At 41.4% G+C, this 24,381-nt stretch overlaps 1 protein-coding gene across 1 annotated transcript in view; it reads right to left on the bottom strand.

Moving 5' to 3' along the window:
- Positions 1 to 24,002, bottom strand: part of GAP43 (growth associated protein 43) — a 105,455-nt gene extending 81,453 nt beyond the window's left edge. The window contains exon 1 of the mRNA XM_027980143.3: positions 23,868 to 24,002. Coding sequence (XP_027835944.1) covers positions 23,868 to 23,897 — 30 coding nt within the window. The 5' untranslated portion in view covers positions 23,898 to 24,002. The remainder of the gene's footprint in view (positions 1 to 23,867) is intronic.
- Between the last annotated feature and the right edge of the window lie 379 nt (positions 24,003 to 24,381).

Raw genomic sequence — 24,381 nt, 5'->3', positions numbered from 1 at the left:
AGTAAGCGTCTTTTAATTTCATGGCTGCAATCACCATCTGCAGTGATTTTGGAGCCCCCAAAAATAAAGTCTGACACTGTTTTCACTGTTTCCCCATCTATTTCCCATGAAGTGATGGGACTGGATGCCATGATCTTCGTTTTCTGAATGGTGAGCTTTAAGCCAACTTTTTCACTCTCCTCTTTCACTTTCATCAAGAGGCTTTTTAGCTCCTCTTCACTTTCTGCCATAAGGGTGGTGTCATCTGCAGATCTGAGGTTATTGATATTTCTCCCGGCAATCCTGATTCCAGCTTGTGTTTCTTCCAGTCCAGCGTTTTTCATGATGTACTCTGCATATAAATTAAATAAGCAGGGTGACAATATACAGCCTTGACATACTCCTTTTCCTATTTGGAACTAGTCTGTTGTTCCATGTCCAGTTCTAACTGTTGCTTCCTGACCTGCATACAGATTTCTCAAGAGGTAGGTCAGGTGGTCTGGTATTCCCATCTCTTTCAGAATTTTCCACAGTTTATTGTGATCCACACAGTCAAAGGCTTTGGCATAGTCAATCAAGCAGAAATAGATGTTTTTCTGGAACTCTCTTGCTTTTTCCATGATCCAGCGGATGTTGGCAATTTGATCTCTGGTTCCCCTGCCTTTTCTAAAACCAGCTTGAACATCAGGGAGTTCACGGTTCACATATTGCTGAAGCCTGGCTTGGAGAATTTTGAGCATTACTTTACTAGCATGTGAGATGAGTGCAATTGTGCGGTAATTTGAGCATTCTTTGGCATTGCCTTTCTTTGGGATTGGAATGAAAACTGACTTTTTCCAGTCCTGTGGCCACTGCTGAGTTTTCCCAATTTGCTGGCATACTGAGTGCAGCACTTTCACAGCATCATCTTTCAGGATTTGAAAGAGCTCAACTGGAATTCCATCACCTCCACTAGCTTTGTTCGTAGTGATGCTTTCCAAGGCCCACCTGACTTCACTTTCCAAGATGTCTGGCTCTAGATTAGTGATCACATCATCATGATTATCTGGGTCACGAAGATCATTTTTGTATAGTTCTTCCATGTATTCTTGCCGCCTCTTCTTAATATCTTCTGCTTCTGTTAGGTCCATACCATTTCTGTCCTTTATCGAGCCCATCTTTGCATGAAATATTCCCTTGGTATCTCTAATTTTCTTGAAGAGATCTCTAGTCTTTCCCATTCTGTTGTTTTCCTCTATTTCTTTGCATTGATCACTGAAGAAGGCTTTCTTATCTCTTCTTGCTATTCTTTGGAACTCTGCATTCAGATGCTTATATCTTTCCTTTTCTCCTTTGCTTTTTGCCTCTCTTGTTTTCACAGCTATTTGCAAGGCCTCCCCAGACAGCCATTTTTCTTTTTGCATTTCTTTTCCTTGGGGATGGTCTTGATCCCTGTCTCCTGTACAATGTCACGAACCTCCGTCCATAGTTCATCAGGCACTTTATCTGTCAGATCTAGGCCCTGAAATCTATTTCTCACTTCCACTGTAGAATTATAAGGGATTTGATTTAGGTCATACCTGAATGGTCTAGCAGTTTTCCCTACTTTCTTCAATTTGAGTCTGAATTTGGTAATAAGGAGCTCATGATCTGAGCCACAGTCAGCTCCGGGTCTTGTTTTGGTTGACTGCATAGCGCTTCTCCATCTTTGGCTGCATAGAATATAATCAATCTGATTTTGGTGTTGACCATCTGGTGATGTCCATGTGTAGAGTCTTCTCTTGTGTTGTTGGAAGAGGGTGTTTGCTATGACCAGCGTATTTTCTTGGCAAAATTCTGTTAGCCTTTGCCCTGCTTCATTCCACATTCCAAGGCCAAACTTGCCTGTTACTCCAGGTGTTTCTGGACTTCCTACTTTGCATTCCAGGCCTGTATAATGAAAATGACATCTTTTTTGGTGTTAGTTCTAAAAGGTCTCATAGGTCTTCATAAAAGCATTCAACTTCAGCTTCTTCAGTGTTGCTGGTTGAGGCATAGACTTGGATAACTGTGATATTGAATGGTTTGCCTTGGAGACGAACAGAGATCATTCTGTCATTTTGAGATTGCATCCAAGTACTGCATTTCGGAATCTTTTGTTGACCATGATGGCTACTCCATTTCTGACTCAGTAGATGGCTAAAAAAAATGTTTCTTGAATAAATATATATCTTCCATATGACATTTGAAGGGCTTTCCTGTGGTTCAGCAGTAAAGAACCTGCCTGCAATGCAGTAGACATGGGTTCGATTCCTGGGTTGGGAAGATCCCCTGGAGAAGGAAATGGCAACCTACTCCAGTATTCTTGCCTGGGAAATCCCTTGGACAGATAAGCTTGGCGGGCTGCAGTTCATGGGGTCACAAGAGTTGGACACAACTTAGCGACTACCTCCACCACCACCACCATAACATTTGAGGAAAATATTGTCTCCTAAAATGAATACTGCTGAAAAATACTAATTGGAAAAATAAGATAAATTAATCAAAAGTTAGAAAAAGAAAAACTTTTAGTCTTCATTTGTTAAAGAATCCTATAGGTTACAAACAACATAAATGCTGATTGCACAAATTTAGAATGTTTAGGGACTCATACATCCAGAAATTGAAGGACTATCTTCGGTTAGCCCTCTGAAAGAAGTGGCACTGACACAGGAAGAAACTCCATCTCAGCCTTTTCTGAGCTCAATGACCTTAATTTCCCAGCATCTGCACTATGAGGATTGGATGTAGATCAGTGTTTCCCAAACTGCTCCCCAGGCTTCCTCAGAGGAGATCAGGGCAGACAGGAGGGGACTGACAACACAGAAGTCTGGGCCACCAAACTCTGCTCTAGCCAAACAGCACCTTTTATCTATTTTATGTATTGGTTTCTGAGAAATATCTGGAACAAAAAGTTCTGTGGCTCTAAAGAAATTTAAAAAACAAACTAGATAATCTGTAAGATCTCTTCAGGGCTTCCCTGGGTCAGTGGTAAAGAGTCCACCTGCCAAAGCAGGAGACTTGGGTTCGATCCCTGGGTTGGGAAGATCCCCTGGAGAAGAAAATGGCAAGCCACTCCATTATTCTTGTCTGGAGAATCCTAAGGACAGAGGAGCATGGCAGGCTATAGTTCATGGAGTCGCAGAAGAGGTTAGACATGACTAAACAACTAAACATCAACAAAGATCCCTTAACCCTACTAATCAGTGATATTTATTACCATCAGGCATACAGTGAGAGGATGACAACTTTTTCTTGGGAGAGTAAATAAAAGGGTAGTTAGTAGCAAGCAGTGTAGAGTGCTTTGTTAAATCTAAAATAGTGGTGAACCCAGGAATGAAACTTAAGCAGTGTCCAGGGAAATAGGAAAGGACAGCAAGTACAGAACATATAAATGCTTTCTCTCTTTCTCTTTCTCTGTGTGTGGGTGTCTGGTGTGTGTGTGCGTATACATATATATATATATATATATATATATATATATATATATATATGGGCAACATATACACATACATGTAGACAATACAGGGAAGGAAGAGTTACTAGGGAGGTTACTACAGTGATTACAGCATGGATTCAGATGGAGAATGAGGAAAGGTCTGGCATGATTTTATAAAAAAGGTGATTTTTCAACAGAATTTTTGGATTCAGAATATAGTTTGGCAGATGGAGGAAAGAATGCATTTCGGATAGAGAAGACAGCACCGCTTAATGTTAGGAGGTAATAAAAGCTTATGTGTATGGGGCTTCCCTGGTAGCTCAGGTGGTAAAGAATCAGGAGGTGCCAGTTTGATTCCTGGGTCAGGAAGATCCCCTGGAGAAGGGATAGGCTACCCACTTCAGTATTCTTGGGTTTCCCAGGTGTTTCAGTCAGTAAAGAATCTACCTGCAATGCAGGAGACCTGGGTTCGATCCCTGGGTTGGGAAGATCCCCTGGAGAAGGGAAAGGCTACCCACTCTAGTATTCTTGCCTGGAGAATCCCATGGACAGAAGAGCCTGGTGGGCTGCAATCCATGGGGTTGCAGAGTCGGACACGACTGAAGTACTGAGTGCAGCACATAGCTTATGTGTATAATGCCTCCTAGATCTTGTTATCCCCTAGGTTAATCAGCCTATTCTCTAATTTTTTGAACCAACTTAGGCCTGACCCGTTGAACCTCTACTGAAATCCAAGGAAAATTTTCTTCTCAGTTTCAGAGAATTTGGCTGAAATTTTGTTTAATCAAAACAACCCAGATTTGTTGACTATTGCTGGAGAATGATAGGGTTATTGGCAACTTAAAATTTACATTGGCCTGACACTGTGACGTCTCTGGGTATGTAACAATTGAAAAGGTAGAACCTTCCTGTGAAAGTTTTCCACTCTTTAAAAGGTCTACTGAGAAAACAGCCTATGGAAAAGCCTGGAAGTGAAGTGAAGTGAAAGTCTCTCAGTTGTGTCCGACTCTTTGTGACGCCATGGGCTATATATACAGTCCATGGAATTCTCCAGGGCAGAATACTGGAGTGGGTAGCCTTTCCCTTCTCCAGGGGATCTTTCCAACCCAGGGATTGAACCCAGGTCTCCCACATTGCAGGCAGATCCTTTACCAGCTGAGCCACAAGGAAGTCCAAAAGTCTGGAAAGTGGTAGCAAAAGAATGTTTGGCTAGATTAGCGGGATGTAAAATGAATTTTCTTCTAGAAGTGGCTCCAGGAGTTCCATCCATGTAAGGTACATCTTTCAGAGTTCTATCATATCTCACCAATCCAACTTCTCCAATGTCGAATACTTGCTTCTCCCATCTACTTTCTCAGCAACCCAAACTACTCATGTATCTTCTTCACCTCCCACATAATTACCGAAATAAAAAATGTACAACTGAGAAAAGTGACTCATTTTTTTTCAGCTGAAGTCTGCTTCAGCTTGCCTTCCTTATGCTCATCCGTTCCCTAAACAGGAAAATTATATTCTTTTGGTCCTCCTCAAATTTGATTTTGGAATAAGCATTACCCCAACCTATAAATGAGATGTGTTTCTAAAGTTTGTTTTGCAAGTTAGCAGCTTGAAACTTAGAATATCATTTCCTGAAGAAAGAAATTTAAAAGAGCTTTTAAGTTTCCAGCCAGACAAAAAAAGTATTTTTAATCTCCATGTTATATAGATTTAGTTCAAAGGGACCTAGCTGCCTAATGACCATGAATCATTCTTCTCCTTTCTTGATTATCATCTATTTTCTTAAAAAGGAAACAGATTACATTGGAGATTATTCCCATTCTTCCTCAGCTCCATTCCCCAGTCAGAATCATAAATTTTGTGTGTGTAAGACACATATGTTAGGTGCTGCTAACTCAGTGATTACCTGGCCATTTGTTTCATTCCCCTGTAGGAAAATCTTTCCTTTTGTTTATCAGTTTGTAGATAGATACAACATCGGACAGATGGATGCTTCCATAGCACATAGACAGGCACCAGACAAAACAACAATTAAACATCACAGTGCACATTTTTTTCTAATTTGGAATTAAAGAGAGTAAAAGGAAAAAGAGTAAACGCAAGCAGACTATGAGTCATATCATTAACAAAGAGGAAAGATGTGAAATTTCACCAGGATTCCTCTGGGAGGGGTTTCAGAGGTCTCCAGTTTTAGATATTATGAAAAGGTTGAATATTTAAGGCCAAGCTTGAAAGAAGGCATATTAATGGGTTAAAAAACTATATCATTTTAAACAGCTACTCATCCTTAGCTCGAATCAAGATAGCATGGCTATCTTTCCATGTTGAAGTATCTCTCCACAACATGAGGACTGTTACTTGCTGAAGCAACCAGCTGGCACCACTTGGGTGAAATCCAACTCTGTGCGATCTTAGCTCTGTGTGAGATCTCTATCAGGTGCCTAATTATAAAGTGTGCCAGAGTGGGCACGTTCCATGATTAATTGGTGAGAAGTGGGCAATGTTTGCCTTAAACTAACCAAATTTTGACTCATTAGACACTGATATTTGGTCCTTTGCGTGGGCTTCATTGACTCAACTTCTATTTAATGGGAGCCTATAATGTGGAGCTTCTAGTATAGCAAAAGAGACAGACACATAAGTGAATATTTATAAAAGTCTATGGAATGGTGTGGTATAGGCAGGTACTAGATACAACAATGGCAAACACATATCTACCTGGAGGATCAAGGAGTCTCCACAAAGAAGGTAATGACTCTAGCCACATTGTGGAAATACATGAGAAATATGGCATGTAGAAAAAAATGAAAGCAAGACATTCTAGCAAGAAAGAATAGTGTTTAGAGAGGAATAAAGAGACACGGATGTGTAGAGAGGACTTTTGGACTCTGAGGGAGAGGGAGAGGGTGGGATGATTTGGGAGAATGTCATTGAAACACGTATACTATCATGTAAGAAACGAATCGCCAGTCTATGTCCGATGCAGGATACAGCATGCTTGGGGCTGGTGCACGGGGATGACCCAGAGAGATGTTATGGGGAGGGAGGTGGGAGAGGGGTTCATGTTTGGGAATGCATGTACACCCGTGGTGGATTCATGTCAATGTATGGCAAAACCACTATAGTATTGTAAAGTAAAATAAAGTAAAAATAAAAATTAAAAAAAAAAAGAATGAAGTAACATGGGTTGTTCCATGAAACTGAACAATTGCCATGGAGTGTGGAAAATGAGTGTTAGTCACTCAGTCGTGTCTGTATCTCTGTGACCCCATGGACTGTAGCCCACCAGGCTCCTCTGTCCATGGGATTTTCCAGGGAAGAATACTGGAGTGTGTTGCTATTTCCTTCTCCAGGGAATTTTCCTGACCCAGGGATTGAACCTGGGTCTCCAGCATTGCAGGCAGACTCTACTGACTGGGCCCCCAGGGAAGACCTGGAGTGGGATATGAAGAGCAGTAGATTTTGAAGTTTGAAGAGATAGACAGGGACCAGAAAATTAGCCAGTACATTTTTTAAAAAACAGGTTGCGCACAATCCTTAAAGAAAATAGAAGTGGGGCAATGGATTAGAAAGTGACCTGGACACCATTCAGATGGATTTGTCGCAAAAGGTCTCTCAAGAGTCAGAGAAAGAGCTTTCTGGGTAGAGAGAGTGATACATGCAAAGGCTTTGAAGGGGGAATGTGCTTGGTGGATTTTAAAGACTAAAAGGAGGCCAGTAGACTTGGTAAGCAAAAAGGGTATGTTTATAAGAAGAATTAAGGGGAGGAGGTCCTGTATCGCGTAGACTTTCATAGGCCTTGGTAATGAGTTTGGTTTGGGTTCTATGTGGAATAGGAAGCATTAAAGATTTTTAAATCATGGAAACACATAATCTGATAAACACTGTTTAAAATACCACTGTTTCTACTGAGGAGAGAATGATTGTAAGGGGTTGAGGATGAAAGATAGCAGATTAGAAGGGGAGGCCTTTGTGTTAGTTTTCATGAGTGACAACTGGGTTAGAGATGATAGTAGAAATGAAAAAAAGGGGTCAGAGATAAGATGTTTTGAGGTAGAGGGCAATGGCAAAGGAAGAATGAACAGCTATTGTGTTTGTTTTTCACCTATGAAAACTAGAAAAAGTAGTAGTATCTAACCGTAAAAGGGAGATTTGGGGAATGAGTCAGGATTTCATTTCCATTTTGATGACTGAATGAGAATGGGGAAGAGATTTGGGACCAAAAGATGAAGACTTATTTTTAGGACATGTGGAGACTGGGCTCCTGATGGTCATCAGAATAAGATTTCTAGTGGACAGTTAGATACAAAGCTCTAAAGCCCAGGAAATAGATGTGGCTAGGGACCCTGGAGAATTTGAGCCCCATTAGCTAAGAGTTGGACACAAGTGAGTGACTTCACTTTCACTTTTCACTTTCATGAAGTGAGTGACTTCACTTTCACTTTTCACTTTCATGCATTGGAGAAGGAAATGGCAACCCACTCCAGTGTTCTTGCCTGGAGAATCCCAGGGATAGCGGAGCCTGGTGGGCTGCTGTCTATGGGGTCACATAGAGTCGGACATGACTGAAGCAACTTAGCAGCAACAGCAGTCATGGAAAAAGGAAGAGAGCTCCAGAAAAACATCTATTTCTGCTTGATTGACTATGCCAAAGCCTTTGACTTGGTGGATCACAATAAACTGTGGAAAATTCTGAAAGAGATGGGAATACCAGACCACCTGACCTGCCTCTTGAGAAACCTATATGCAGGTCAGGAAGCAACAGTTAGAAGGGGACATGGAACAACAGACTGGTTCCAAATAGGAAAAGGAGTACATCAAGGCTGTATATTGTCACCCTGCTTATTTAACTTATATGCAGAGTATATCATGAGAAACACCGGGCTGGAGGAGCACAGCTGGAATCAAGATTGCCCGGAGAGATATCAATAGCCTCAGATATGCAGATGACACCACTGTTTTGGCAGAAAGTGAAGAGAAACTAAAAGCCTCTTGATGAAAGTGGAAGAGGAGAGTGAAAAAGTTGTCTTAAAGCTCACCATTCAGAAAACAAAGATCATGGCATCTGGTTCCATCACTTCATGGGAAATAGATGGGGAAACAGTGGAAACAATGTCAGACTTTATTTTTCTGGGCTCCAAAATCACTGCAGATGGTGATTGCAGCCATGAACTTAAAAGATGCTTACTCCTTGGAAGGAAAGTTATGACCAATCTAGACAGCATATTCAAAAGCAGAGACATTACTTTGCCAACAAAGGCCTGTCTAGTCAAGGCTATGGTTTTTCCTGTGGTCATGTATGGATGTGAGAGTTGGACTGTGAAGAAGGCTGAGCGCTGAAGAATTGATGCTTTTGAACTGTGGTGTTGGAGAAGACTCCCGAGAGTCCCTTGGACTGCAAGGAGATCCAACCAGTCCATTCTAAAGGAGATCAGTCCTGGGTGTTCATTGGAAGGACTGATGCTGAAGCTGAAACTCCAGTACTTTGGCCATCTCATGCGAAGGGTTGACTCATTGGAAAATACTCTGATGCTGGGATGGATTGGGGGCAGGAGGAGAAGGGGATGACAGAGGATGAGATGGCTGGATGACATCACTGACTCGATGGATGTGAGTCTGAATGAACTCCAGGAGTTGGTGATGGACAGGGAGGCCTGGCATGCTGCAATTGATGGGTTTGCAAAGAGTTGACTCATTGGAAAAGACTCTGATGCTGGGAGGGATTGGGGGCAGGAGAAGAAGGGGACGACAGAGGATGAGATGGCTGGATGGCATCACTGACTTGATGGACGTGAGTCTGAGTGAACTCCAGGAGTTGGTGATGGACAGGGAGGCCTGGCGTGCTGCGATTCACGGGGCCGCAAAGAGTTGGACATGACTGAGCAACTGAACTGAACTGAACTGAACTGAAAGAGTTGGACAGGACTGAGCGACTGAACTGAACTGAACTGGGTCATGTAGGAGTTGTAGGCATGGATTATTCTTGGAGCTTCTGTCAAATGAGAACATGCAAGAAGGACTGTGCTGCCGCTGCTTAGTCACCTGAGTCATGTACAATTCTGTGCGACTCTATGGACTGCAGCCCGCCAGGCTCCTCTGTCCATGGGATTCTCTTGGCTAGAGTACTAGAGTGGGCTTCCATGCCCTCCTCCACGGGATCTTTCTGACCCAGGGATCAAACCCACGTTTCCTGCATTGCAGGCAGAGTCTTTACTGCTGAGCCACTAGGGAAGCCCAAGAAGGACAAAACCTACATAACAACAACATTTCAAGGGTTGATAGAGAAGGAGGAGCCAAGGAGAAAACAAAAGAATGTGAAACTAAGGATAGAGAAGAAAAAACACAGCAGAAATAAGTAGTATGGAAGCCAAGAAAATAAATAAGAAGGTATGTTTCCTGGTTTTAAATGTCCCAGAGAGGTCATACAAGAAAGCTCTACTTATCTTTCTGAAAGCTTACAGATCCATCACTTTGTCTTGTACACTCCCCCAGAAACACTCAAATGTGTATCTTGAGCCAGGTTCTGAACTCCATACCTTATTTTCAAAGAGTTTGCAGACAAGTGTGGGAAGATCAGGTACATACTAACAGATAATCTAGTAGGACTTTGTTTAATGAATGCTGAAAAAACAGGATAGATAGTATATGCTACTGAAGATCTAAGAGGGGAAGAAGTCACTGGCCATCAAAGAAGGCTTCACAAATGAGATAACTCTTTACTTAGGCCTCAAAGGGTGGGTGAAATTGACCTAGGCACAAAGGGCATATTTTAAGTTGAGGAAATTATAATGAACAAAAGTATAGGGACATGAATATTTACATTCATACTCAGTCTGGCCAGCTGAGACAAAGTGCCAAAGCGGAGGAGGAGCTTTGCTACAGAACTTGTTATTTCATGAGTTGGAAAGCCTTAGAGACAATTTTGTTCAGTATTCTTATTTTATGTAGAGAAAAATGATAGCCCAGAGACATTAAATTTGTTTAAATTCCCAATCCAAGTCCATGGCAGAGCCAATAGGAGGTAAGGCAAGATGAGAAGATTGGTACCAGATTCTGAGAAGCCATGAAAAACAATCATAAATAAATATATTAGAATGAATGCTCTAAACAAAGAACAACCATTGAAATTTTAAGAAAAAGGGGAGTAAAAAGTAAGATTAACCATCAGAGAATATGCAAAGGTGATGCCAAAAAGGCAAGAAATTTTGGTGATTATCCAGCTTTTCTTACCTGGGGTTTCTCATCTGAACCACAGACACATAAAAAAATGATTTGCGTGTTTTCCGCACTCTGCCAAGGATGGTGTGTAACTAATATGGATCTAGATGTATCGGAAGATTAATTCATTATGTACGATTAGGGACTCTAGGGTATTAAGGGGTGTTAAGGCTTGGCTCTATTCTAGAAAGCTGGTTGAGAAAGGCTGGCAGAAGAAGGAAAAAACAGATGTATAAAACATTGCAAAAAGAATTTGGTAACTGATAGTGTGGCTTTTATGAGGGAAGGAAGAGTAATCAGTTACTTCCATATTATGAGTTTGATAACTGACTCATATATCTGATGTCTCTCCAAAAAGACATTGCAAGAATAGGGGAGTCAGGGGTCTAGTCCAGGGAAAAGATAATTAGCTTAACAAGACACTTTCTGAGGTAATAACAAAAAGATAAAGAAAAATAATAATGTTTTTAGTATCTGGAAATCTTAGATTATGGGAAATTTAATTTTTCTATTGACTTTCCTGTGTTTCTCATAATTTTGGTCCTTTATGAGTGGATTTTTACAATATACCCAAGTATGGTAAAAATGAACTTCAGTTTGTATATATATGATCCAATCAGTTTCTAGTGCCACTACAATGAGAACATAGAAGAACTATAAAGCCTACAGGAAAGATATAGTCTTTTTTCTTAAGCTAAGAATTAAGTTTCTTTTCACTTAAGTGAGGATAAAAACTGAATTTGTTGCTCAAATATACTTAGCATACTAGTGTCCAAACTCCTTGGATTCTTTCCTAAACACTCTTATTCTTGGATTCCCTGTATCTTCCAGAGGATGTCCAGAAGTGAAGTCTGAGCCATCTGTGGCCTTTAATGTTCCCTTGACAGTTTTCACTAGAGGGCAATGGCCCAATTCCAAACAGTAATTCTATTTTGCAACTCCTCTTCCCTTTTCAAGAAGACTCCTCTTCATTTCCTCTTCTATCCTGGTTTTGCTCCAAAGGGGTAAGGTATGAAGTTCAAGGTGGAAGAAGCTACGCGACAAACTTGTTGCTGTTTTCTGTACAGCTCTCCAGTTAGCTGTCCATCAGTATGAAGCACAAATCTGACTGAGTGATCAAAAGGTACCATTCTGTGTTCTCAGTCAAAGGCAATCAAAGTCATGAGGAGCACAGGTTTTAAATTAGCAAGAATGATTTAGTCAAATGAATCCTAAATACCAACCTGGTTTCTCCAGAGTAGCTTTCCAGGATGATAGAGAAAACAGAATCACTTTCTCTTTCATTGAAGTAAATAAGTCCTTGAGATGCAATCATTAAGGGAAGATTGCAAATGGTGCTTACTCTTAAGAAAAAAACATTTGAATAACTCAACCCACCCCTGCTCAATTGGATTTGTCTAAAGAAATAGCCAGTATTTTTTAAATGAGATAATATCTTCTCCTTCCTTTTGAAAATCTTAGAAGTTTTTAGGAATATTAATCCAATAAAGCTGTGGAAGATAAATTACCCAGATGCCTAGCTGAAGCTGAAATGCAGGATGTTTACAACAGATCAGTTATAAAGTCTCACTATTCCTTTACAGCTCACAAATAAAGATATCAAGAAAAACAGCTTTGAAATGCAATGTTCACCCTAAACGTTGTTGTTTCATCGTTATGTCTTGTCTCACTCTTTTGCGACACCACAGAACATAGACTGCCAGGGTCCTCTGTCCATGGGATTTCCCAGGCAAGAATATTGGAGTGGATTGCCATTTCCTCCTCCTGGGGATCTACCTGACTCAGGGATTGAACTCAGATCTCCTGTATTGCAAGCAGATTCTATACCACTGAGCTACCAGGGAAGCCCCTGGTAAAAATACTCAATACTTATTTCCCATCCCCCATTAGAACTCTGAAGAGTCTGGATGGCCAAAGTGGGTTGTCATCAGTACAATATGTATCGAGAAATCTAATTGCAAGTTAATTAGTTAGAAACTAATAATTTCTCTTTAAAGAGATCCTGCCTTAATTTTTTTGGAGGGGAGGGCAGGTACATATCAGAGACGATCCTCTGTACTGAAGTTTGAGTAGAATTATGGAATGCCTCTCTTGGAATAGCCGTTGAGGATCTAGTTTGGTGATTAAGAAGAACTTTTACTTTTCAGTTTATACTCCAAACTGGTAAACTGGTTTCTGAACAAAAAGCAAAGTAGGAGTGGGAAGAGGATTTGCATGTTAACAGCTCCTAGTTTAAGCTAGTTCCTAGGCTGGTTGTGCTGACTAAGAGGTTCTGAAGCCGTTTAGAAAAGCAGCCAATTCGTGAGTTTGCTTAACCTTTGGAGATCATTTCGTTTATTTTTTCTCTGCCTCATCTAGCTCTTACATATGGTCATTAATGGGAAGACATTAGGGTCTTTCAAGTTTTCATTTAAAAATAACATTCTGAATAGTTATTGGAACTGAGATTACAAATAGATGAAAGCTAATTGCCGAAATTCTCTATTTAGAGCAAACTGATGCATATGGAGACAACAGCTCAATATTTCAGAAAGTGTCAATTTGCTAAAAATAGATAAATATGATGATTACAGCTGGAATTAATTCAAGGACATTCAAAATGAAGTGACTAATATCAAGGAGTAGCATTTCTTTGATATAAATTCAAGGGAAATGTTTTATACTCATTATTGCCCAATACTTTCACAGAAATGAATCCCATAAATCCAATGGAAAACACAGATCAAAGTTCCACCACGCCAAATTAGCAAGAATATATGGTAGCTGATATTCTTTTTAGTCAGGGGGTACCTGCCAGAGTTTAACTCCTGGAAAAGAGTGAAAAAAAGTGCTTGTCAACTCTAGGTATGGAGATGTGCCCTAACCTTCCTCTGTTAGGTATGAGAGCTCTTGAGATCAGTTATTTGTGTGGTTACTGCTTCCTTTCAGAGTCATCAGTGATGACAACCCTATCAATAATAAGAATATAATATATGCAAAATTAAAACAGCCAAAGGAAAAATAGTGATCTACCACTTTTGAGGTAAATCACTCCTAATTGGCTGAGCTTTCCCATTATGGACATACAGGTACATATACAGGAGACTCTTTCTCAGTGAATTTAGTCTCTCCCTAGATCTACAGGTATGAGTTTCCAGAAATTGTCTAAACCACATGATGTAGCTCTTCCTCCAGTCAGAGATGAAGGCTGCTGCTGCTGCTGCTAAGTCGCTTCAGTCGTGTCTGACTCTGTGCAACCCCATAGATGGCAGCCCACCAGTCTCCGCCGTCCCTAGGATTCTCCAGGCAAGAACACTGGAGTGGGTTGCCATTTCCTTCTCCAATGCATGAAAGTTTGGTCTACTGATAACCTGCTGAGCTGAGAAGGACCCATCAGGTTTATTCAGTCTCATTCTTTCTCTCATATTCTCTATCTCCTTTTTATTGCTCTTTGCATATGTGTATGTACAGAGATATATTTCTATCTCTCAGCTAAAATTTTTAATTGAAAGGCAGAGAAGCTGGGGTCATTAGTAACCAATTCTTTTAAATGCAGGGCTCCAGAAAGAAAGTCTATGAATTCCTTACATTGAGGTTTCCAGATCTACTTTGGTTCCCATAAGCTTGGCTTTTCAACTTTCTTAATTGTGATATCTAGTTTTCTTTCAATAGATTCCTTTTCTAGACCACTAAAGGTGGGGTCTGTTACTTATACCCAATCAAAGGACATATAAATAATACAAGTACATAAGTGTGAGTGTGTGGATAGAGACAGGGAGGGAGAGAAAGAAAAACGCATACACACTCTGACACATATACACAGAGACAGAGAGAGGACAGAGAAAGGAAGGTAGAGTGAAAGATTAAAGGTGATCATTAACCAATGATAAATATACTCCAAATTAAAAAAAAATTGCTTCCCTCTGTGCTTAGCCACTCAGTCATGTCCAGCTCTTTGCAACTTCATGTACCGTAGCTTGCCAGGCTTCTTTGTCCATGGGGATTCTCCCAGCAAGATTACTGGAGTGGGTTGTCATTTCCTTCTCCAGGGAATCTTCCCGACCCATGGATCAAACCCAGGTCTCCCGCATTGCAGGCCAATTCTTTACTGTCTGATCCACAAGGGAAGCCCTGCTTTTCCCAAAATTTCTAATTAATGTATCTTTCTAAACTCTAAATAAGCTCCCTTTATGAAAATATTTTTCCAAATATCCATGATATTAATTTTTCTAAACTTTTGGCTTAAACTTTTGGCTTCTAGGATAAACAAGTCTCTTGGACAAACTTGATCCAGTTGTTAAAAATATTTTAAAAATATTAGCCATACATTAAGAAATCAGATCCTTTGGGTTGTAAAAGTTTATTGCTTGTATCAGAATTGGATAAATTTTGTATTATTAAATAGGTAACTTATCCCAATTAACCAGGGGACACAGGAGAAATGAAAAAGATTCTTTGTAGAGGTCCTGAGAGCTTGGATTATTTATGGTGTTAGAGATGAGTTGGCAAAGGTTCAAGGATTGTGCATCACTTCTGATCAAGATTAATTCCTGATGCTGAGGCACCCTGAGATTTTATGAAGACTGTGCTTAAGTGATCACCTTTCCACAGTGCTGTCCCCAAGCAGGCTCCATCCTCATTTTTAGTCTCCCAATCAGCCCCACATTTCCTCTCCACTCTTCTGCCTGACTGGGCCCTCCAGTGATTGATGTGAGCACAGCATGCCTGGTAATCTTAGTGCTGAGAACACAGTTTGGAAGTGATGTGGGGGTGGGGACGAGGATGGGGAGAAGCAGCCAGTTTAGCAAATGGAGATGAGAAATCTAAATGTGAAGAACAGACTAAATCAGAAAAAGATAAAAAGAAAAATGTCTTTGAACTGATCCTTGGTGTTGCATGACAATTTGAACATCTGCTTATTTAACTTCTCTCACTGAAGTTTTCAAAGGAAATGATAGAAATATGCTATGTTCCCACCCACCCAAGGGCTTTCCAGGTGGCGCCAGTGGTAAAGAATCGACCTTCCAATGCAGGAGACATAGACACGTGGGTTCAATCCCTGGGTTGGGAAGATTCCCCTGGAGAAGACCATGGTAACCCACTCCAGTATTTTTGCCTGCAGAATCCCATGGACAGAGGAGCCTGGCGGGCTACAGTCCATAGGGTTCCAAAGAGTTGGATACAACTGACGTGACTTAGCATGCAAGCACATGCTCCCACCCATTAGCATGGTACGCTTACTCTTTAGAGAACAGGAGAGGAGGCGTGAAAACTGAGAATGTATGCATATTCTATAGAGAGCAAGAGTACTCCTTTACATAGAACCATGGGTACTTTAGGTTTCAATATGTGGAATTCCTCAATTAATAATACTTTGCACTTGAAAAACACATTGTTTACAAAACACTTTTATTTTTATGACTTTATTTGAGCCTCACACCAACTTAGTAGAAAAGGCAGGTCTGGATTTGGAGTATTCTTTTTATGTGCCCACTTATATAGATGGATAAACTGAGGCTCAGAAAGATGCTGTTACTTACCCAAGGTCACAGGACAAGCAATTGGCAGAGCCGGGTCTAGAACCCAGGGTAGGGTTTATTCCACTACAAAGACATGAAACAGGACATTAAACACACAACATCTAAGAAAATAAGATCTGTGAATAACTAACGATAGGGAATCTAGAGGGTCACGCTCCCATTGTACAATCTAAACTCATTGCAAGGGTGTCACTCTATTCTGAGCAGGACGGAAACAGAATTGTAACTTTGGCCACCAACACCTTGAGGGCAGGGCTTCCCTGGTGTCTCAGCTGATAAAGAATCTGCCTACCAGTGCAGGAGACACAGGAAACGCAGGTTCAACCCCTGGATCAGGAAGCTCCCTGGAGGAGGAAAATGGCAACCCACTCCAGGATTCTTGCCTGAAAAATCCCATGGACAGACTAACCTGATGGGCTACCATCCAAAGGGTTGCAAAGAATCAGATGACTGGGTGACTAAGCACACACACATACATACCTTTAGAGGAGGATCAGTAGAACTCAGTGTGCATATACACATAGCCAGTTCTCAGTAGGTACATAGGCTATGGTCTTCTGTACCTTAACATATCCCCTCATGGCCCATCATGAAGATCTCTCCCTCCCTACTTTTATTCCCTCAATAAATATTGTTTTAATTGATAAGCTACTATGTGCCAGATATAGCTTAATGTACCTGTATTGTCTAAAACACCTATTTGAAAAGCTGGAAGGGACATACTTTTTCTTAAAACTCTCATATTTTGGCCTTGTCCACTAAATGTGAGCTGGCATTACTTAATTAGAAAAACTCTACTTGAACATGAGGGGAGGAGAGAAAAAAAGGAAAGCTGAAAGAAAAACATCAAGAGCCATGAGCAAGAGGGTGTGGAGACTGGGAAACACTATTCAACTTCACTGATAGATCATCTGGTCTTACTGTTCTCAAGGCCATGCTAATTAAGTCAGAAAAAAAATCCACTACTGAGGGTCTGGCAAAGAGTATTTTCAGGTAAAGCTGTATTCACAATGTGCCTCATCCTGGCCAACATAGGCCTGCCTCAGAATCCAAATTCCTTTACCCTATTCCAAGCTAAGAAAGATAAACTTTATCTGATTCTCATTCATTCAACAGACATTTGAGGGACTACTTACCATTCAATCTCCCTTTAACTTCATGCAAGATTTCTCTTTGTGGAATATTATTTTGTGCCTATTTCAGTGGGAAGAAAACAAACCCAAATGAAACTAAAATTAATTCTTGGATGTGGGCCTCTGAGCACAGGCCAAAGTACACTCATTTTTTTTTTTAAGTTTGTGCGATCAATGAAATAACGCAGGGTAGTGAGAGATTGAGTCACGGTCTATGTGGAATAGTTGTGGAGCAAATCAACATGTATAAGCAACTGGGGCCCAAAAGGAAGGGCCCGAGAAGATCCAAGATAATGATAAGTGTGTGCATAACCTAGGACTCTGCTAACCACAGCTAGTGTGCTGAGTGGTGGGGAGGAGACATCAAAGTGAAGTTTGCTGATGGCACCAGTTATGATAGTTGGGAGAAACATAGTCTACATGGATTCATTTTGCGTTCTGTATCTGCTTTCATTAAAAAGCAATGGTTTTCATGTCTGTTGATTATTAACAAGAATCAATAATGTTTAGTTCCACTTCAAAATTTGGTGCCAATAGATCTTTAAAAAATCTAGTAGAGGTTCCATCCTTTATATACACCACAACTCATGGAAAGACTGTAAAACTAGTTCTGTATTCATTTAACAAACAGATTATCCACAGTTAAAATCCATTACATTATGTGCCAAGCATTGTGGTAGGCACTGGAGACAGACAAATGATTAAGGTTTCACCGTTTCCCTTTAGCAGCTCACAGTATGGACAACAGTATGTGGGAAAAACCAATGCTATATAGTGTAACAAAGGGTATAATGGTGATTATACAGACTTTAGCATGGTCACAAAGAAGGTAGAAGAAAAGAATTCAAGGGAGGTCAAGGATGGCTTAAAAAAGCTAACTTTTGCAGAGGGAATGGAAAATTTCTAGGCATAGAGCAAAGACACCAAGGCCTGAAATATTGATGTAGCATCATCAGTTGAGGGAAGAGGTATTTGAAGACACTGCTAGAAAGATAGTCAAGACTAGATCATTCTATCAGTGCTGAAGAGTTTGTATTTAGCTTACCATTAATACAGAACCATTAGAAGATTGTCAGGAAGGAAATAATCTGATCAGGTTTGTGTTAGGTAAAGATAAGAGCAGTGTTATTTGCAAGAATGGAAGGAGAGCAAGATGGAGGATGTAGGGAGTCCAGATAAAAGGTTATTGTCTTTGTCCAGATAGGAGGTAATGAAAGTCAGAACTAGGTTATTTGTGGTGCAGGTGGAAAAGCAGAGGATGAATTCAAAATCTTTTTAATGAGGATCTAAGAATTTCATAACTAGATTTGGGGGCTGAAAGGAAAGAATAGTTTTAGAATCAATACCATTTTTCTAGAGTTTGGAAGCTGGATAGATGGTGTTACAGCAAGAAGGGTGGGAATTTGGAGGAAGACTAAGTGGTACAAAATGGGAGACACTGAGTTTGGCTTTATTCATCATGAGCATGGGCATTTCTGAAATATCGACAGAGATGTCTATGGATCAGAGCTCAGGGGAGAGATCTAGTTTACAGATTTGGAAATCACACAGGTATTTTCAACTCTGGAGGTGAGTGAGACCACCTAGAATTTAGTGTGTAGAATAAGGGTGTGTAGAATTTAGTGTGTAGATCAAGATAAATAATTAGCATATAATTGATATTTGGGGAGGGAGAGAATGAACAAAGCCAGCAAAGAACAGAAAAGAACCTATCTGAGAGGGAGGAGAAAGAGGAAAGATATGATAGGGCCAAATGAGGAGATAGTTTCAGGAAGAGGGATGGACAACAATATAAAATACCAAAGAGACAGCAAATGAGATGCAAACTAAAAGACAGTCACTGGATAGGATATCTCTTTCAGAACACGTTTTAGTGGAATTACAGGAACAGAAGCCCTCTACTTAAAGATGGGATAGTGAATGGGGAGTGATGAAGAGGAGGAATCAAGGATGAACAGAAATCGACTTCTCCAACAGGAAACGGAAGTGTACTAGGCACTTGACAGTCCTGAAAGGTGGGCAGTTTCTAAGCCAAGCCTCATGTTGCAAACCTCAGAGAGAAAAGTTTCTTTTATTTGTATCAGTCTTTGTTTTCATATCAATTTTGCTTGATCCTCACAGAAACTTTCAAAGTAAGCATGGAAGGACTTTTGGTTTGTTTGTTTTCATTTTTTGGGTTTTAGTCTCCATCCTACAGGAGGAAATTGAAGCCAAAGATTATATGATTCATTCAAGACCACAGAATCAGTAAGTTGTATAAACTGGGGACTCTCAGCACAGTGCTCTTCCCAACACTAAAGAGAATGTTCCGAAAATCAGTACCGTGGTACAGGGGCAACCAGACCATACTTCAGAAATTCAGATGGAGAATTCCTGCCCACAATCACTTCTTTGACAACAGACACACTTGGTTGCCTGAATGCCTCTATGACAGCTAATGCTGCTGCTAAGTCGCTTCAGTCGTGTCCGACCCCATAGATGGCAGCCCACCAGGCTCCTCCGCTCCTGGGATTCTCCAGGCAAGAACACTGGAGTGGGTTGCCTATGACAGCTGATAGGGAAGTAATTATTTAAATATTGTATCTTCTCTTGAGATGACCTAAGTATGTGCACCCTTTGAAACGTCCCTTTAATATTAGAGGAAGTTCTAGACTTTTCTTACTTTATCAGTATAAACAAGGAGAACATTTGGTTAATATATCTGCCTACCGCTAATGCAAGGATACCCCCGCCCTTTTCCTTCTGGTGCCAGGTAAAACCGACATATGTAGATTAATCAGCCCCAGGCTTAACACTGACAATTTCACTATGACGGAGGAAAAGGAGACCTGGAGCCACTCTCCTTCTCAGTGAACAGGAGTGCTCCCCTTTAGCATAAAACATGAAAGGTTTCTGTAGTTATGCCAGCTCAGCAAGAGAGAAAATTAACCCTACATTTTCTTAACCCAATTGCCTCACCATGGGTGGAGAAAGAGGGTACCAGGGTTATAGACTGTCAGCATGAGAGAGCAGGGATCATTGTATCTGCACCCTGGCATGGGCTAGAAGGAATTATAGATTCACCAGATATTAATGCATTTCTAGATTCACCATTAATTCTCTAAGATTCTCTGCAAGTCTAGACAATTTGGTAGAAAAAAATGCCCTTTAAATGATTTCCTCTTCTGTTTAAATTTGGAAATGTGTGGTAGAAATCACCATTTAAAATAAAAAACTGAACAGTTTCAACTATATTACGTAGAATGCCTCCATTTAATTAATTCTCTTAGTCCCTGGTGACACTGGGTGTGGCTCGGTGAAATTCAGGAGGAATTCAATTTATCACTGGAAGGAATCGTCTGCACCAAGCAGCCAGGCAGCATCCTTCCACACCTTTCCAGCATTGCAAGGGAAAGACACAGCCAGGTTGGAATTCTGAACCGCAGATCACACTAAGAATTATCTGTCATATGCAGAAAAATGCAGATGTTGGTGGTGTTGAGGGGTGGGGGCTAGAGAGCTTCTTGCTTGCATTGGTGTTCTTTATACTTCAGTTACAAATTAAAGTCTTTATTTTTCAACAAAAGAAACACCTCTCAGTTCTATTGCTTTGTGGACACAGGTCACATCTTGCAAGTTTTTCATCATCTGCAGAACGCATGGTAATTAAGCTATTTAAAGTTAGCCCCAAGACATTTGAAAATCATAAGCCAATAAAATCTCAGGGATCCTTCTATTTTATTTCTTTTTTAACCACTCCTTTATCCTCTACTTCTCTCCACCCCACTCTCATTCTCTTCTTCCTGCTATAATAATCTATAGTGGTAATTAGCGGCTAATAAAGATCATTTATGCTTTCTTCGCAGCCATAGGCAATGTATTACAACTCGGAAAACCAGGACTGCTTCTTTATGCAGCTCAAGTGGAAGAGGAAGGAAGTGCAGCCCCCGGCCCCCTCCCATGTTTCTGCTGGATTTCATGGGTGTGGCAGAGTTTAGACCTTTGCAGGATTTTGCCCTTGTTTTATTCCCTGTTAAGCACTAGGATGGTAAATAAATGGCAGAAGAAAGATAAACACAACCGGGGTCTGTCATAAATGATACAGGATCATTTCACCCTCAAGCACAAAACCTGTGTGAGACTAAGTACTCAAGCTATAGAAATGCCAGTCAGTGCAGTGTGAGCCCACACCCTGAATACACCATTTCCTTCCATCTGATTTAATGGCATCCTAAATACTGACTTACGTGAATGATACATAGCAATGGTCAGTAGGGGCCAGGACCATTTCACACAGCAGTACACACGTATAAAACGTATGGGCAAAAGAGGACTATTTCTATACCTTTCCATTTTCTCTCTTGAATATGAATTATGCTAAAACACATGCCGGCATATGGAAACCATACAGGGTACATGCATGACTGTCCTACGTGAAGTATGCAGATACTGTACACATTCACATATGAATTTCTACAACTCCTGAAACACACTACTTCAGCTTCGTCACTTTGCACACATCCTAGTGAATGCTTGGGGCTCTCAGTGAGAGAACCCAGGTGAAGGCAGCTGTCCCCTTTGGGGAAGGGAATTTCTTTAGCCTCAAGTCCCTTGTAAAATATCATGCTTGATTTCCTTTGTCAGAGGGGGCATGTGTACATACACATGTATGTGTATACATAAGGTGACATAAAGTTGTAAACCAGCATATTTTTTCTTTCCCCAAATTAAAGCTTTTTTTTTTAATGACTAGCATTGGTTTCCTTAAGGCTCTGCCTTCCTAAATTTTATTTCTGCAGCTCATTAGGAAGGCAACTTCAGAACATTTTCTTGACAGTGTGCTTAGCCCAGCCACCTGTATCTACTGCATTTATGGATTAGAATGAAGGAAGATAAGGAGAGGAAACGTGCAGGTTTGAAAAACGAGCGAACGGGAAGCATCAGTCTCTGGAATCCTAGAGCAGTTTAGCGAAGTGCCACATGTAAGACTCTTCGCCTTCCCCAAACATCCTTACACAAACCACATGCAAAACCACAGGTGCCTGCTACTTTATCACCTGTCTATTAATATCTATCTACCTAGTTAGTTATTTATTTAGTTTTGTCCCCGGTCTCTCCACCCTCTCCACCCACTGCTCTGAGATTCTGCTTCAGTCTCCCCCTTCCTCTTCCTTCTCCTTCACCCTCACTACCTCGCCCCCCCCCCCCCCCCCCCCCCCCCCCCCCCCCCCGCCCCTCTTCCAGGGCGCTGGCTAAAAGTGCAAAGCTGGCAGCCAGGTTCTTCCCCACCCCTCCACTCTCTTCGGATTCGCCAGGTATATTACAAATTGCCCCCCCCCCATCCAATACCTGCACAGAAATAATGCCCAAATCCTGTATCTTGCACCCCACCCACAAGGCAGTCAATGTGCAAAGGGCTTTTTTGCCCAAGACATCCTCCCCTCCCAGGAAGACGCACACACACGTACAAGCACACACTCACCCAAATCCCACATCCATTTTCCTCCTTAACCTTCGCCAAAATCCCTCAGAGGTGTTCCCATCAATGTTGGAAAGCGTCTTTTGGCGGATGCCGCGGCACTATCGGTTGCTGCGGAATACCGTCCTAGTCATTCCTCCCCACCCTTACCCCAATCAAGTTTCTAAAATGTCTTTCACGAAACAAGTGAGCAATTTGAAAATGGAAGGAAAACCTGAGCAGCGGGAGCAGTGTGGGAGAGAGGGAGGGGACTCTGCTTCTTGCTAATCTTCTATGTGTCCCTTTTCCTGATGAAAATGAGTCACCATGCTTATTATAATCCGGAATGTTAGCCCGTCTTTGGTCACTACAATTCCAGGAAAGATGCAAAGGAAGGGGAGAAGAGACCTGGTTTCCAACAGGTAATTCTCCGCTCGTCTTTCCCATCCCGTCGGTGCTCAAAGCTCCTAGGGGCGTGGTCCACCCTCTCCTCGGACCAGCTGGTGCACAATCGACTGAATTTTCCCCTTCTATATGGCCAGTTTCTTTCCCAGCCCCGGCAGTCTCTAGATTCTCTTTAAAAAATCTCCCATATTACAGTTTCATTCATTCATTGAAAAATAAATTAATTCAACCTTCACATGTTTTCCCATTAATACCTGCGCCAATGTGCAGCTCATGCATGTGGGAAATAGGGCTTCTTCCGCAGCACATGTGAGAAAATTGTACGATAGAACAAGCAGTACTCATTACTGAATATGATTCTTTCAACCTCCCGGTTTTTTTTTTTTTGCGAATAATATAAAGGATTGCCTCCCCATCTTGTAGGTAGAGCCCACATTTTCTCCCCCACACCTCTCTTCATATCCACACCGGCAAAACCAGACACCTAAAAAAAAAAATCTTTTTTTTTAGCCAAACAGGCGTATTTTTTTTCTAACCTCCTCCTAATTAGTAGCAGCATTCCAAAACCAGACTATGAAAGAACAGAATAAAAGCTGGGATGCAAGCATCAGTTGCCATATGCTAAGGAAACGGGAGCACCACGGCCAGAGCAGAAGCGGTTAAAATATTTTTTCTACCTTCACAGGGAAATATTGCACACTGGTAATTTCACAAGAAGAAGAAGTAAAAATCTTTAGGTCTACCTGTTTGGTTCTTCGCATACAGCACAGCATGGTTGTATCGTCCCTTGCCTTCTTCCTGCCTTCTCTCCTTTCCTCCTCTCTCTTTCTTACTCCCCCCTCTCCACCTCTTTTCTGCTCGCTTGCTCACTCGCTCTCTCTCTCGCGCTAGCGCGCGCTCTCTCCCTCCCTCCCTCTCTCTCTCCCTCACACACACCAGGGCAGTTAGCAGCAACTGTAAGGTCCACAGCTATTGCTCACCGCACATGCTCGCTCTCCCCCTCTGGCTCTCACTCTCCTCTTGCCTCTCTTCCTCTTTTCTCATCTCCCCACCCACCCTCTGCCTATCTCTCTTTTTCTTCTCTGTCTCTGGATCTCTTTCTCAGAATTGTTCACTAGCTTTTAATGACTAATCACTTCCCCCAGCCCCCACCCCCATTCTAGACAGTCACCCCCCTCCCAGTCCCCTGCCAGCCTCATGAATATTTAAACGTCTCCAATCTGGACCCAATTACCCACCGACTTTCCCACTGCATTG

This window comes from Ovis aries, chromosome 1 (assembly GCF_016772045.2).
Source record: "Ovis aries strain OAR_USU_Benz2616 breed Rambouillet chromosome 1, ARS-UI_Ramb_v3.0, whole genome shotgun sequence".
Classification (NCBI taxonomy): domain Eukaryota; kingdom Metazoa; phylum Chordata; class Mammalia; order Artiodactyla; family Bovidae; genus Ovis; species Ovis aries.
Note: the sequence above shows the minus strand (reverse complement) of the source record. Positions and strands in the feature narration are given on the sequence as shown.